The sequence below is a fragment of the Nelumbo nucifera genome, chromosome 4, assembly GCF_055504915.1.
Source record: "Nelumbo nucifera cultivar China Antique chromosome 4, China Antique-T2T, whole genome shotgun sequence".
In the NCBI taxonomy this organism is placed as follows: domain Eukaryota; kingdom Viridiplantae; phylum Streptophyta; class Magnoliopsida; order Proteales; family Nelumbonaceae; genus Nelumbo; species Nelumbo nucifera.
In genome coordinates this window covers 33,768,726-33,784,694 of record NC_142652.1, presented here as the reverse complement: position 1 = coordinate 33,784,694, position 15,969 = coordinate 33,768,726, and the positions used below count along the sequence as shown (strand labels likewise).

General features: G+C 39.7%; 1 protein-coding gene across 3 annotated transcripts in view; it reads left to right on the top strand.

The window, feature by feature from the left end:
* The window catches only part of LOC104607427 (ketose-bisphosphate aldolase class-II family protein), a 145,092-nt gene that overhangs the window by 20,697 nt on the left and 108,426 nt on the right, over window positions 1-15,969 (top strand). For all 3 annotated transcript variants that reach the window (XM_088902420.1, XM_088902422.1, XM_088902421.1), the window contains exon 9: window positions 13,034-13,112. In XM_088902420.1, coding sequence (XP_088758546.1) covers window positions 13,034-13,112 — 79 coding nt within the window. The remainder of the gene's footprint in view (window positions 1-13,033; window positions 13,113-15,969) is intronic.

Here is a 15,969-nt window from a genome sequence, read left to right as displayed (position 1 = left end):
TCTTTGGCATTATCTGATCTAAAAGCCTTAGTTTTCACTCCAAATTGTGTGAGAACCATCTGGTGGAATTGTCGCACTAAGTTAGGAACCTCATCACGTGATCTCATCAAATATATCCAAGAATATCGTGTATAGTCATCCACAAACAAGAGGAAGTAACGGAATCCTCCCATTGGAAGGGATTTGATATGGCCCCCATACATCAACGTGAACAATATTAAAAGCAGAAGTACTTCTTTTATTACTTGGTTTAAAAGACTGTCTACAGTGCTTTCCTAACTGACAACTCTCACACTCCAAAGTAGATAATTGAACAGACTCAAACAACTTTGGGAAAAGACATTTCAAAGAACTAAAAGAAAGATGTCCCAAGTGCTTGTGCCAAAGCATAATTTGGTTCACTGACTCTGACCCACTACTACTGTTGCTGCTAACATGATGGCCTTGATGTCTCGGAATCTCATCCAGAAGGTAGACTCCATTCACCTCACGACCACTCCCAATCATCTTCTTTGACGCCAGATCCTGCAAAACACAATTACCAGGAAGAAAGGTCACAGAACAATTCAAATTTTTTGTCAAAGAACTAACAGACAGTAGGTTGGTATGAAGTCTAGGGACATGTAAAATAGAAGACAGAGTTATATCATTGGTCACTCTAACTCTCCCCTTCCCAGCAATGAACATATGTTAAGCATCTGCTGTAGAGACTCTATCTCTACCAGAACACAACTGATAGGAATTGAAAAAGGTAGGGGCATTAGTCATATGCTCATATGCTCCTGAGTCTATAATCCAGGGAGGTTCCTCTTTACCTGAAGTGGATGCAAGATTTGCAATTGCATAAGAACTACCTGTATGTGCAAAGGAAGTGGTGTAGTTGGCTCCTGCATTCTGCTGTTCATCTGGAAGGGTAGAGCTGGGTGAATCTTTCTTATTCATAAGCTGTCCATACCTCTCCAATTCTATTCTCACTGCTGCTACTGCAATGGATTCCCAATCAGTTTGGGAGAGAGGGGCTAAAGAGTCTCCTGTAGTGGCTACATTTGCATTTCCCTTCTTGTTTCTTATCCGAGCAGGCATAAGATTTGGATAAAGTTTCCAACAAGTGTCCCTGGTATGCTTAGGCTTCTTGCAATAATCACACACCAAGTCCTTCTTATCTTCCCTTCTAGTCTCACTACTCCCCCTGTCTCCATTCGGCTTAGGTTTTGTTGTACCAACCATAGCCGACTGGTCCAATCCCAGGCTGTCTCAGCATTACATTCCTCTTACTCTCCTCTCCAGAGACAAAAGCATAGGCCTGAGAGAGTGTCACACCCTCCCTAGAAAGAATATGCTGTCTAGCAATGTCAAATTCAGGGTTCAACCCTACCAAGAACTCAAAAACCCTATTCCTCTCTACCAGTCTATGATGAGTTGCTGCATCATTTACACTTTCCCATACCACAGTTTCTAAGTGATCTATTTCTTGCCATAGTGTTTTCAGCATGGAAAAATACACAGCAAGAGGTTTTTCTCCCTGTTTCATATTTATCACCTGATTTCTTAATTGATAGGCTCTGACTTCATTTTGCTTCTGAGAGTAGGTTTCAGTCACTCCATCCCAAATCTCCTTAGCAATATTAGCCCATAGGAAATTTTTTGCAATATGAGGTAACATAGAATTACACAGCCGGGACATTACCATGTAATTCTCTTGCACCCATCGGGAAGAGTCTGTATCAGGTTTCTTCTCCTCCCCAGTGAGATACCCTAATTTTCCACGGGCACCAATAGCCATCTTAGCTGATTGTGCCCACTCCAAATAATTCGTACCATCAAGTTTTACTGTAGTAATGATCCCAGACCAAAAAATATCACTACTACCTCCAACACCCAGTCCCACAGTATCGATAGATTTCATCTTGGTATTCCAACTCTCCATTTTACTTTAAACAGTTCAATAGTATGAAAAAAATAGATTGGAGACCTTCAAAAAATAATTTAATATCACACATAGAAACCAACCCTTCCGGAAGAAGAAAACCCTAGCTGGAGGGAAATCTCTCTCCTCCCCACGCCTCCCAATAGAGAGAAAAGTGAATCGATCACTCCGAGGGGCCTAGAAAATTCTAGAAACCAAACCGCCCTCTTCAAAAAATAAAAAAAAACTAACAATACCTGGGCGCCCAAGATCAGATAAAAAACAAAGAGTCCAACTTTTCTGGGACTCTTCCCCGTACTCCAGTTCTCCTTGATTTTGATGTCGAACAGTAGATCACCTTCCTGATGTTTAGATCCCACCAAAAACTCCAAGAACTGGGCAATTTATAGCAGATCGATCAGCCCTTTACTACTTCATGCAGTCGGCTGATCTAGGGCTGCATGAGAATGCTTCAAGAAACCCTAGCCGCTGCTCTGATACCACGTAGGAATCTGCTGAATTAAAAAATATGAAAGAAAGTAGTTTCTTTAAGAGATAAGGAAGAGAGAAGGAGAAGAAGAGAAGTTGAAAGAAAAGAGAGCAATAATCTGGCCGCCCCCTTCACTTATTATTTATACTAAAATAATAGAATAGTACAAAGACAACTATGCCCTTATAGGGCGACAAAACATAAAACATCATATATAACACACAAAAACATAATAAAATTTGGACTCACATAACTACTGTGGTCCCCACCTCCTCTCTAACAACTAACATAAAACATCTACTCAGAAAAACATCATAAAACTAATTAATCTTCAACACCTACTATCTCAAGAGTCCCTCCACTTTTGTATAGCAAATCACGACCTGGAGCACCCTTTAGGTACCTAACAATCCTTAGAATTACTTCCCAATGAGGAATCTGAGGATGTTGCATAAATTGACTCACCATACTCACAACAAATGATATATCTGGCCGTGTAATAGTCAGATAATTCAACTTTCCCACTAACCTCCTATATCTTCCAGGATCATCAAACTCTTCTCCTGCATCAACACTCAACTTGACATTCAGTTCCATAGGAGTCTCGGTTGGTTTAGCACCTAACAGTCTTGTTTCTTCAAGTAGGTCAAGAACATATTTTCTTTAACATAAGTTAATTCCATGTATTGACCTTGCAACTTCTATTCCCAGGAAGTACTTCAGCTTACCCAAATCTTTTGTATTGAAGTGCTCCTGTAGGAACTTCTTCAACCTGTCAATCCCATTACTGTCACTCCTAGTTATGACAATATCATCCACATACACCACTAGCAAGATTTTCCCATCTTTTGAGTCATGGCTGAACACAGAATGGTCTACTTGACACTGTTTCATCCCAAAGTTTTTCACTACTTCACTGAACCTGCCAAACCATGCGCGTGGAGATTGTTTCAGTCTAAATTGCCTTTTTGAGTGTACAAACCTTACCATCCTCCCCCTAGGCAACAAACCCTGGTGGTTGCTCCATATACACCTCCTCAATGAGATCAGCATGCAAGAAGGCATTTTTGATGTCAAGTTGCAAAAGAGGCCAATAATACATAGCAACTAATGATATCAACACCCGAACTGAGCCAATTTTAGCCATAGGAGAAAATGTCTCCATATAGTCCAACACCATACAACTGAGGATAGCCCTTGGCCACTAACCTAGCCTTCAATCGTTCCACACTGCCATTTGGAAGATACTTCACTGTGTAGACCCACTTACACCCAACAACATGCTTAGTAGGAGGAAGAGTAGTGAGTTCCCAAGTGTGATTGTGTTGTAGAGCAGGCAGTTTCTCTTCCATTGCTAGCCGCCACCCTGGGGAGGTAAGGGCTTCTTGGACAGTCTTGGGAATGGAAACAGATGATAGCAATGATGTAAAGTTGCAATGGGAAGTAGAAAGGTGAGTGTTATGATTCGACCTGCCTTGGAGTTCTATTTGTCTGAGATCGGTTATGTAGAAAGAGGTAGAAAGGTGGAAGAAAGAGAGAGAGAGAAAGGAGAAAAGATGGTTCAAACTGGAAGTATCAAGAACATAACTCCCAGTCGGCTAGATAGTACTTTTTATTATTAAAAATAATTGAAAAGACATATGTGCCATTGTTTAAATAAGGAGCACTGGTTTCTAACACAATATTACAGATCAACAACATTAATCTAGGTATAAAGACAGAAATACCCCTACGCTAACACTCCCCCTCAAGCTGGTGAGTATATATCATATACTCCCAGCTTGTTACATATAGTCCACTCTTCCCCGACTCAAGCCTTTTGTAAATAAGTCAGCCCACTGGTTTCCTGTATTAACATATGTAGTGTCTAGCTCTCCATTCAGCACCTTCTCCCTCACAAAGTGACAATCAACTTCAATGTGCTTGGTTCTTTCATGAAACACCGGATTAGAGGAAATATGAATTGCAGCCTGATTGTCACAATAGAGCTTCATTGGAGTGTTAATGTTGTACCCTACTTCCTGTAGAAGGTTCCTTAGCCACACTAATTCACAAGCGGTGTGCGCCATAGCCCTATATTCTGCTTCTGCACTACTTCTTGCCACAACCGTTTGCTTCTTACTTTTCCATGTCACCAGGTTACCTCCCAGGAAGGTGCAATAGCCTGTGGTAGACCGCCTATCAGACATAGAACCGGCCCAGTCAGCATCAAAATACCCTTCTATTTCAAGTTTTCCGCCACTCTTGTATGTTAGACCGCGACCTGGAGCCCCTTTTAAATACCTCACAATTCTCAGAACTGCATTCCAATGAGGAATCAGAGGTTTTTGCATGAACTGACTTACCACACTAACCGCAAATGAAATGTTTGGTCTAGTAATGGTTAGGTAGTTCAGTTTACCCACAAGTCGTCGGTATCTGCCAGGGTCTTCAAACACTTCATCCATATCACTGCTTAGCTTGGTATTTGTGTCCATAGGTGTTTCAGCAGGTTTAGCACCCAACAAGCCTGTTTCTTCTAGCAAATCAAGCACATATTTCCTCTGGCACAGATTAATACCATACTTGGATCTTGCTACCTCTATCCCCAAGAAATATTTTAGTTTACCAAGATCCTTTGTCTGAAAATGATCCTACAGATAAGTCTTCAGCCTGTCAATACCCATGTTATCATTTCCAGTAATAACAATATCATCTACATACACCACCAACAGTATTTTTCCTCCCGGAGAGTCATGACTAAATACAGAATGATCAACTTTGCACTGTTTCATACCAAACTTCTTTACTACCTCATTGAATCTACCAAACCATGCTTGAGGAGACTGTTTAAGCCCATATATAGCCTTCCTTAGTCTGCACACCTTACCATCCTCCCCCTGAGCAACAAACCCTGGAGGTTGCTCCATGTAGACCTCATCGAGTAAGTCACCATGCAAAAATGCATTCTTAATATCAAGCTGATATAGCGGCCAATCATACATGGCGGATGGCGGCAAGAGAGATCACAACACGAACTGACCCTATCTTAGCAACCGGTGAGAAGGTCTCTGTGTAGTCAATACCATAGGTTTGGGAGTACCCTTTTGCAACCAAATGCGCTTTCAGGCGTTCAACACTACCATCAGGCAGATGCTTAACCGTATAAACCCATTTACAACCAACAACTTGCTTCCCAGGAGGAAGAGCAGTGAGGTCCCAAGTATGATTATGATGAAGGGTAGAGAGTTCTTCTTCCATGGCTCGGCACCACCCTGGAGATGCAAGGGCTTCCTAGACATCCTTAGGGACAACAACTGATGATAACAAGGTGACAAACTGGCGATGGGAAGCGGAAAGGTGAGTAAGTGAAACATAATTAGAAATAGGATGAAGGGTGCAAGTGCGTTTACCTTTCCGCAAAGCAATGTGGAGGTCAAGCTCAGATGCTGAGTGCGGGTCTGGTGCCGGATCCGTCGACGGAGATGTAGCCGGAGGAGTAGTAGCTGGTACGCGTGGACGATTTGTATACACATGACGGATAGGTGGGTGTATTGTCTTGCCCGGAATACAGTTTCTTAGCATGATCCCAGATTTCTTTAGTTGTATCTAGGAACATAAAGTTCACACTGATTTTTGGTTCCATGCTATTCCACAACCATGTCATAATTTGAGCATCCTCCTCCCAGTCACTAAACTCTAGAGAGTTAGAGGAAGGTTTTTCTTCTCTCACATGCTTTACCTTCTTCATGGCCTTTAAGAACACCTCCACTGACTTGACCCACGGAACATAGTTCTCACCATTCAGCTTAATAGATGCCATTTGAATATTTAGGTAATCTGGAGAGATCATAACACCAGTTTTGTTGTCACTACCATCTCCGGCTGACATCATTTTTCAACCAAATCTGCTCACCTCACAAGAAAGTATGAACACCACCATAGAACACAAAGTTTTTTACTTTCAACTATTCAGAATCAACCACACACTATTCAGCACAGTACAAGCACCACCACACCACTGCTGTCGTGACTTCAGCAACAGAAAACCCTACTTTCAACGCACATACCCAGGTATAGACAGAGGAAAACGAGACTGATATGCATACTAATCACTTCACACCACCACAGAAAAATATTCTAGACCAAAACACAGCATTCGCAGTCCACTACTTGGGCGAAAAAAACTGTTCATACCTGTCCACAAACAGCCCTCTTCATATCACAGAATAGAGGGCATCTAGTACACCACAGCAACTGGAGGCATACTTACCTCCAAAACCAAAAAATGACCACTCCTTTTTGGCCTCTTGTTGAGCTTCCAATCAGGCTAGAAGAAAATCGAATAAAGCTGATATGGCTGGCGGCGAACCTAGGAAGAAGAAAGGGCGATGAGGAAAGAGGAAAAAGAAAGAAAAGGAAACTAGGTTTTATCGCTCTGATACCATGTGAAAACCCTATTCAGTTCTAGGTTAAAGTAGAGAAGAAGAAGAGGAAGAAGAAGAAGATGAAGGAGAAGAAGGGTTTGGCCAATTGAGGAAAAATAGTCCTCTCTAGTCGAACCACTTGTATTTATCTCAAATAAATTTAATTACAAGAAAGACAATACTGTCCCTCATAAGTGATGGGACACACAACTTAAACTTGAATAAAACAGACCTTTCACTCTCAAATAGATAAAACCAAATGACCAAAATACCCCTGTTCTGTGAACTCTAATAGAGGTCCCTCATAAGTGATGGGACACAACTTAAACTTGAATAAAACAGACCTTTCACTCTCAAATAGATAAAACCAAATGACCAAAATACCCCTGTTCTGTGAACTCTAATAGAGGAGATTAGAACCAGATTCCTTTTTGAGGCAGAATGTCCTTAAGGGACTAGCTAAGGATTGCCAAGAACCAAACAGGGAAGATCCAACAAGGGATAGACGATAGAGTCTTGGCTGCAATCAGAGTATTAATTCAATGAATGAAGACTTCCCAGTTGAAATCCCAACCAGGGTGGTAGATGAGCTTCTAACTCCTGAACTTGAAAAGTCAAATGACTTGCCTAGTGTGATTGCTTCTTCCCCTCACCAGGAACTAGGTATTCGTGTCAATTCAGTTTATGATACTAATCTTTGTTCTGTGGTTGTACTTGTTGTTCCAAGTTCCACTCCAGCTCTTAGGCCGCAAACTGAATATGGGGAAATAGAAGCTAAAGTTGGTGATGAGAGTGTCCTAGAAGAGGAGTGTAGGGGTAAAAGAATATGGGAGATGATTGAAAATTTCTTTGAGGACTTGAAGAGAGAGGAAATGGAGAAAGGAAATTACCATGAGGTGGAAGAGAGTGGGACTGAGCCTATTAACCTTAGTATAGATTCAGAGGTGATTATTAGGAGCAGGGAGAAAGAAAGGGTGGATCTGGGTCGAGTGATTTTGTGGTTCTATTCATGGAAAAAATGGGGTGTAAAGTACAAAATCCAATTGATATGAGAGTCTACTTAAGGAAAAGTAAGGAGGGAGGCAAGGCAAGAAAAAGGAAAATGAGTGAAGTGGAAAGATTGAAAAGAGGTGTTGGGGAGGATAAGGAATTTAGTGGAAGAAAGGGGAGGATGAGAGGGAATAACTAGGAGAAGCTAGTAAAGGGATTAAATCTTTGACAGAAGGAATGAAGATTGTGAGTTGGAATGTAAGAGGTTTTAGGGAGGGTGAGGAAAAAAGCTATTATCATAGAGGTTCTTAGAAAGGAAAAAGCCAGATATTTTGTTAATTCAAGAATCAAAAGTGATGAACTTTAACAAAAGATGGGCTAGGAGTGTTTGGAAAGCTAGGGGTTAAATTGGGCTATATACCTATCATGGGGAGCCTCGGGAGGTGTTGTGACAATGTGGAATAGTGAATCTTTAGTTGGAATTGAAGAGTTGGTGGGTTACTTCACAATTTCCATCAAATTTAGGCAAGTGTTAGATGGATTTGAATGGGTATTGACAAATGTGTATGGGCCTAATGGATATCAGGAGAGAAATAAGCTCTGGGAAGAATTGGAAGATATTAGGGGTATGAGGGACAAGCTTTGGTGCCTTGGGGGGACTTAAATGTGGTAAAATTCTAGGAAGAAACCACTAATCTAAGATGGAGAACAAATTTCAGTATGAGGAGATTTAACCAATTCATTGGTGTCTTTGTGCTTAAGGAACTGCCTCTTTCCTATAGCAACTTTACATGGTCTAACTTGCAGGCTGACCCTATTTGCTCGAAATTGGATAGATTTTTATTTACCATTGATTGGGAGGATCATAGGGCACTTTAGTATCTAGAGCCTTGCCAAGAGTGACCTCGGATCATTGGCCAATTGCCATATTTGAGGAGGATGTGAGGGGTAGAGGTCCAACTCCTTTTATATTTGAAACATGTGGTTGTGCTCTAGTGGATTTATTGAGAGAGTTAAGGATTGGTGGGAGGAAAGTAATCCACGGGTGAAATGGGAAGGAATGAAGTTTCATTGGAAGTTGAAGGAACTTAAAGGCAAAATCAAAGAATGGAATACTAATGAGTTTGGAAGATCAGAAGAGCACAAGCAAGACATAATTAACTAAGCACTGTAGCTATGATTCCGTAAAGTCTATTAACCAATTAATGTGTGGAGGATATGAAGAGAACGAGCAAGAAAGGGTTTGTCTATAAATTGGATTTGGAAAAGGCATATGATTTAGTTGATTGGGGTTTCTTGTTGAAGGTCATGGAAAGTTTTAGGTTTGGCGAGAGATGGTGTAAATGGATAATGAGGTGTGTTAAGACTTGCCATTACTCAATCTTGGTTAATGGGACAATTGTGGATCATTTACTAGCTTGTAGAGGAATTAGGCAAGGGGACCCTCTCTCCTTATTCCTCTTCACTCTGATTGCAGATGTGTTTGAGAGACTCATTGACAAGGCAAATTTTAGAAGATTAATAATGGGATGGTGGGTGGGTAGAGAAGATGTACCTATTATCCACCTACAGTTTGCTGATGATACAATCTTTTTTTGTGAAAAGGGTGATCTTGGATAGATGAGGAATTTAAAGATGGTCGTGCAACTATTTGAGAAATGTCCAATCTAAAAATTAATTTTGATAAGAGTTGCATGGTGGGATTGAATATGGAGGAAAGGGAGATTACTTAAAGTGTAAAAATATTGGGTTGTATGATTTCTCAGCGGTTTATGGCTTATCTAGGTTTACCTTTAGGGGATAATCCAAAGAGTAGTAACTTTTGTAACCCTGTTCTTGATCGCTTCACTAAGAAATTGACCTCGCGGAAGAGTAGTTATTTGTCTCTAGGAGAAGGAATCACTCTGTTTAAATCTAGTTAGCCAACCTTCCTGCTTATTATTTATTAGTCTTTAGGATTCCATATGGGATAAGTAGAAGGCTAGAGAAATTGATGGGTTTTTTTTTTCTTGGGAGGTAGGTAATGAGAAGAAGGATCATAGAGTAAGGTGGAAAGTGATGTGTAGGAGTAAGAAGTTTGGAGGATTAGGTATCGGTAATATTCAGAAGAGCAACAACCCAAATGCTGGAATAGAAGGCTTGATCAGAAGAGTGAATGGAGATGTGACTTGGGCCTTTAGTGGTCCTGCAAAGGCGGCTGATGCGTCTGAAGTAAAGGCTAGCGCCCTCCTGGAAGGCCTTAGAATTGGCAAATCTTATCAGTTCTGTCTTATTGTAGTTGAAGGAGATTCAAGGAATGTTATAAGCTGGGCTTCAGGACAGACTTTGGACCCGTGGAAACTATCTCATTTGCTGTTAGAAATCAGGGAGCTGGGTTCTTACTTTCAATGCAGCTTCAGATGGATTCCTAGAGAATTAAACCATGTGGCTAATAATCTAGCTAAATCTGGGCTGGGAAGGGATTGTTTGTATAGTGATCATACTTTACCATTGTAGACAAGGCTTTGTACATCCCTCCCTTTTTGATCTAATGAAATCTGTTGTCTTTTCTAAAAAAAATTCAGAAGAGGAACATTGCTTTGTTGGGGAAATGGTTATGGAGATTACCTCTTGACAGGGATAAGCTGTGGAAGAAGGTGATTTTTAGTATTCATGGGCTTGTGTTTGATGGTTGGGACTTTGGAACTTTGGCTAGGGCTACAGGAGCTTCTCCTTGGAAGTCCATTTGTGATATTCTTCTGTTTTGCTTACCTTTTATCAGATATAGTTGCATGTTTGGTTCTCTTGTTAAGTTTTGGGGTCATGTTTGGGTGGGCAATTTTCCTATCAAAACACAATTATCCTCACTCTATGCCATTTCCAGCCGTAAGGAGGAATTCATTTCTTCTTTTTTCTTCCCATCTAACTCAAGTATTGGGTTTGGTTGGGACTTAGGGTTTAGAAGGGGACTATGTGTGTGTGAAATTACAAGTTTCATGTGTTTGATTCAAAACCTTGAGGGGGTGTGTTTGGATATGACAAAAAGGGATAGGAGGATATGAACTTTGTCTCACCCTAGTTCTTTCACTTGTGCTTCATTTTCTCATCCTTTCAATCGAGTGATTGTCAATGGTTGTCTTTCCCAGTTAAGGAGCTGTGGAGTAAACCTATTCTGCATAGGTTGGTTGGTTTGTGCTGGGAAGTGTTCCAAGAAAGAATTAATACTTTTGATTTATTGCAAAGAAAAAAGACCTAATTGGTGTCTTTCCCCACACTGGTGTTCTCTATCTAGGGTCAATGGTGAGAATTGTTGTCACTTATTAATTTCCTACTCTTTTTCTTCTTCAATTTGGGAATGGTTTCTTTGTTTGTTTGGATGTAGGTGGAACCCTCCTCCTAATGTACAAAGTTTGTTTGCCTCTATGTTTTTAGCTGGCCAATGAAGAGGGGAAGAATCTTATGGAAGTGTATGAGGGCAGCGGTCTATTGGACAATATGGGAAGAGAGGAATTAGAGAATTTTTGTTGATGAAGAAAGGAGTAGGATGCTATCATTGAAGCCATTGCCATCAGAGTAGCCCATTGAGTGAAGACATTGAATATTTTTAAGGATACCACTGGATGTTTTGATGAGGAATTGGAGGGAGGTAGCATATTCTTCTCCTATCAAGGAGGTTGTTAGCCTTCTTGGTCCCCTCCTTCTAGTGGTTTTATTAAGCTCAACTTTGACGGTAGCAGTGAAGGGAACCCAGATCCATTTGGCATTGGAGGAGTCTTTAGGGATGAGGAAGGAAAAGTCATTGAGATCTATTTGGGTCCAGTTTGAATAAGTGATTCATTGAGGGTGGAAATTACGGCTATTTTGGAAGGCATTCGAAAGGGCTTAAGAGATGATCATCCGGAAGCTTTTAGTAGAGGGTGATTCAAAGCTTGTGATAAAGTGGCTTTGGGAGGAAGAGGAGATTGGGTGGTGGTGTTATATCTAAGACAAGAGGAAAGTCAAGAGACCGTTACAGGGGGTGGAAGTGAATTTCAAATGGGTGAGAAGAGACGCCAATGCTTTTGCTGACACACTTGCCAAACTAGGGGTGGGAGGGAACACCTTATTTTGGGCTATGTTGTAACTGAAATTTCTGTTGGGGAGGGCTAAGAGTTTTTGTCTCTCCCCCTTTTTCATCCTTTGTACTTACTCTAATTAATGAAATTGATTCTGTTATTGATATAAAAAACTGTATTGTTACAATAAGTCTGCAATCAATATTGCAAATAATCCAGTGCAACATGATAAAACTATACACATAGAGGTGGACAGACACTTCGTACGAGAGAAGATTGTCTCTAGTGACCTTTGCATTCCCTCCATTCCATTAGAAATGCAACAGGCTGATGTACTTACCAAAGGTTTACCTTCAATGAAGTTCCATGGTCTTCTTGGCAATCTGGGCATGATGGATATCTTTTCTCAGATTGAGGGGGAGTTTTGTGATAGGTAACCACATGTGTGGTCCCATTGGGCTGTTTATGTTTGAAGTTAAGGGTATTAGTGGGCCTCAAATTATTGGGCCTTAGTTAGTCATGGTATTGGCTTTCTTAGGTCATTTCTAATCAAGGGCATTTTTGTACAATCATGTAATTTATTAAGTTAATATAAATGTCTCTTTAGGGCCAGCTGGAAGATATTGCCGCCTATTCACTCTCTTCTTCTCCCGTCTTTCTCTCCTCTGTTTTCTTCTTCTTTCATGTTACAAACATAATATACCATTAATACATATAGATAAGTCATGTTACTGTAATTTAAACCATTTAACAAAAAATTAAGTCATATATTCTTATGTACACCTTATTTTCAGAATAGAAGATAGATTTTTTTTTTTTTTTAATTTATGTTTGAAAGTGGGTTGCATATGCTCATATTGACCTAAAATGGATGATAGTCATATCAATATATTATGGGGGATAATTACTTGTTGTCCCCCACTGAAGTGTTTACCTGTACTACCTAGTCACCCACTTTGTAAGTTGCCGAAGCGATAGGCCTCTAAAACACCTAGTTGGTGCCTAGATGATGCTTTAATACCATTAAGGAGCATAAATGTTAGCCTTTCCATTATTACGTACTGTTTCACTTTATTTTTTTTCTGACTAGATATATATACTAACCTTTATATTACAGAAAGATGAAATTTCTTTTATGCTTTTATTTCTTCACTCATTTTCTGTATTTTTTTTTCATATAAATATTTTTTCTTGGTAATATATTCAGGGTTTTTGAAAATAATGTTCCCTTAATGCTAAGAGGCAACTATACACATCACTTCTCGAATACTTTCGTTCAAAATCTGGTAAGATCCATTGGGGTTGGTAAAGTATCATATCTTCTAATTTCTTCATTTTTAGAATGTAATTGTTTTTGTAGTATGGATTCTTCTTAATAGCATCCATGAAACTGTGTGCACATTCTTTTATTTTAACTTTTTTTTGTGTATTGTCACTGATATTATATTCTTGTTATCTTACTATGAGATCAAATATTAAATTATTAAATCATACTATATTTACAGTTACCAAGGACATATATGTTATTTATCAGTGGCATTTATATTGTTCCGATGTGTTGTAATGCATGGAGATTGTAAGAACATGATTCAACCTCTTTGGCTGTTGGGTCTAATGGATTGGCTGTTCACTTGCTCTATGGACTGGCCACTATATAGGTGTGATGTTGGCAACTATGTTATTGTTTTATCCAATCGCTTAAATCCATTTGTAGGCTTTGGCCTTGGGGTGGGGGGGGGGGTTGAAGGGTTGAAGTTAAAAAGATCATTAGAAGATTTTCTTAAAACAATGTTCAATTGTATGTGGCAATTTTTTTGTGTGCATATTACTGGAGCTATTGACACCCACCAGCAAGGGGAATATGAAGGTGGAGAAGATGTTAAGGCCGGGTGGTAGCTGATATGTGAGTGGCAGACACTAAAGCACAGGGGTCATTGGCAAATCAATCACTACTGCAGAGTTCGTTATTTTTGGAATTGAAACAAGTGGAAAGAGTTACATACTGGAATTCATGTCTCTTGTGATGGCAGCAGTCTCTGATCCTGATGTTTTTGACTGTTGTCGTGAGTCATGTCTAAAAAGGCCATTACCCAATGTTGGTCCAAGCTATCTGGGCTCTTGGGAGGGGTTCACAGGATATGGACCTAAACTTTGGCATATTTTTGCACAAAGTGGCCACTTTCAGGCTTGAAACTGCATTCTCATACTTGTCAACCCAAGACTTTACCATTATACCAAGCAATGATCCCTTGTTGCCTACACTGGTATGAGAATGGTTGCTGATGAAGTCTTCTTAAAGGGTTTCTTCAATAATTCCAGATCTTCAGTTGCCTACACTTCGCATACCAAGACCATGGAAGTTAAGGAATCTAATTCATCTCATTTTCTTGAGGTTATGGTGGGGGTTGGGGGTGGTTGATAGATGCCTCTCTGATTTCTGGCTCTTCTGAATCTAACACTTTGGAAGAGGAGATTTGAGGGATGTGTGGAGAGGGCGATTGAGTTCAATCATATCCTAGAATTTTCTCCTGAATCTTTAGATAAATTTTGAAATTGGGAAAAGAGTGGAGGTTTTATTCATGGGGGTTAGCAACATGTGTCAAGTACTTCAAGTAGTTGATCAGCTTTTGGAGAAGAAAAAAGTTGAAGTGAGGAAGGATGATGGACTTGCTTTTGTATTTAAAGGTTTCAAGGATATGAGGTGGTTTAAGCTAGGATGAGGAATTGATTAGAACATTGACAATGTTTTATTACTTTTGTTTTAACTGCATTTTGTAAGTCAAAGATATTCTTTTTGTCTCTACTTTTACACCACCTTATTTACATAAAATTCTGTATTTCTATTTATTAACCAGAAAAAGAAAAGAAATATTGGAAGCAATCTCAGAGCTTTTTCTAAAATTCACCTTTTTCTTTCTCTCTATGTTCTCCCAAAAGCTGCAGACTGGGTGATCCTCTGTAGAATATGACTTCAATCCTCAAAAGCTATGTTCAGTCTTTCTTGAATTACTAAAAGTGATGATGATTTGGGAACCTTCAACTCATTTTATAGATAAGAGGAAGAAGGTCCTTGTGTCCCTAGCCTTTTGACATTATAGAAATAAGTCCTTTGTTTCCATTATTTTCATTTCTTATTGCAATAAGTGTGGTTCATTTGGTTAAATCATTATCCATTTTTTCCCTTTCTCCTAAGATGAAATTATCAGAGGTTGGCATCACACAACCTCTGATGGCTAGAAACAATGCACAAGTAACTTGGTCCCCACTACCTGTGAACATCATAAAATTGAACTGATGGCTACAGATTGGATAATATGGGAAATTTGGGTGTTGAGGGAATGTTCAAAAATTATGGTGGTCCAATCATGGCAATCTACTCTGGACCCATAAGTTAAGAAAATTCAATTAAAGTTGAGATGCTTGATGTAACTCAAGGGCTGATACTAGGAAGACTTTTTAACTACAATGATTTGATGGTGGAAGGGGTTTCAAGGGTAGTAATTGGGTGGGCAATATAGAAATATTTTGAAAGAAATAAGATACTTGTCTAGGGAACTAAAATCTACATTCAAATGGACTCAAAGATCAGCCAATTGCATGACGGATGCATTGGCCAGAGAAGTACCAAATAGGAATCATTTGTCTTGGTTGATTTGGAAGAGAAAGAAGAATAAGAGACAAAGAATTTAGGTAAGCAAAGTGGTCTGGCAGCATCCACAGACCAATATACCCTCAGGTATACCAACAGTAGAAATAATGTATAAAAAACATACATAAAAAGACCCCTAACAACACTCCCCCTCCCAACTGCTCATTAGAGTACACATAAGAAATACAAATTTCACCCCTTTCTAGCTTCTCACAAATAGAATGTTTATCCACTTTGATGTGTGTTGTCCTCTCATGCATTACTAGATTGTGAGCAATGTTGATTGCAACCTTGTTATTACAATTAAGTGACATTGGTTTTGGAACATTGAACCCTGTTATCACTTATCAGGCCTGTACTTAATTAAATAAATAAAAAGAAGGCTTCTGCTATGAGCCTAGAAGGAGAAGGGATGAAGAAGAAGAAGAGGAGAAGAAAGGTCGAACAGAATAGGGCTCTGCAGTTTCTATCGAAGAAGAGAACTGCTGCCCTGA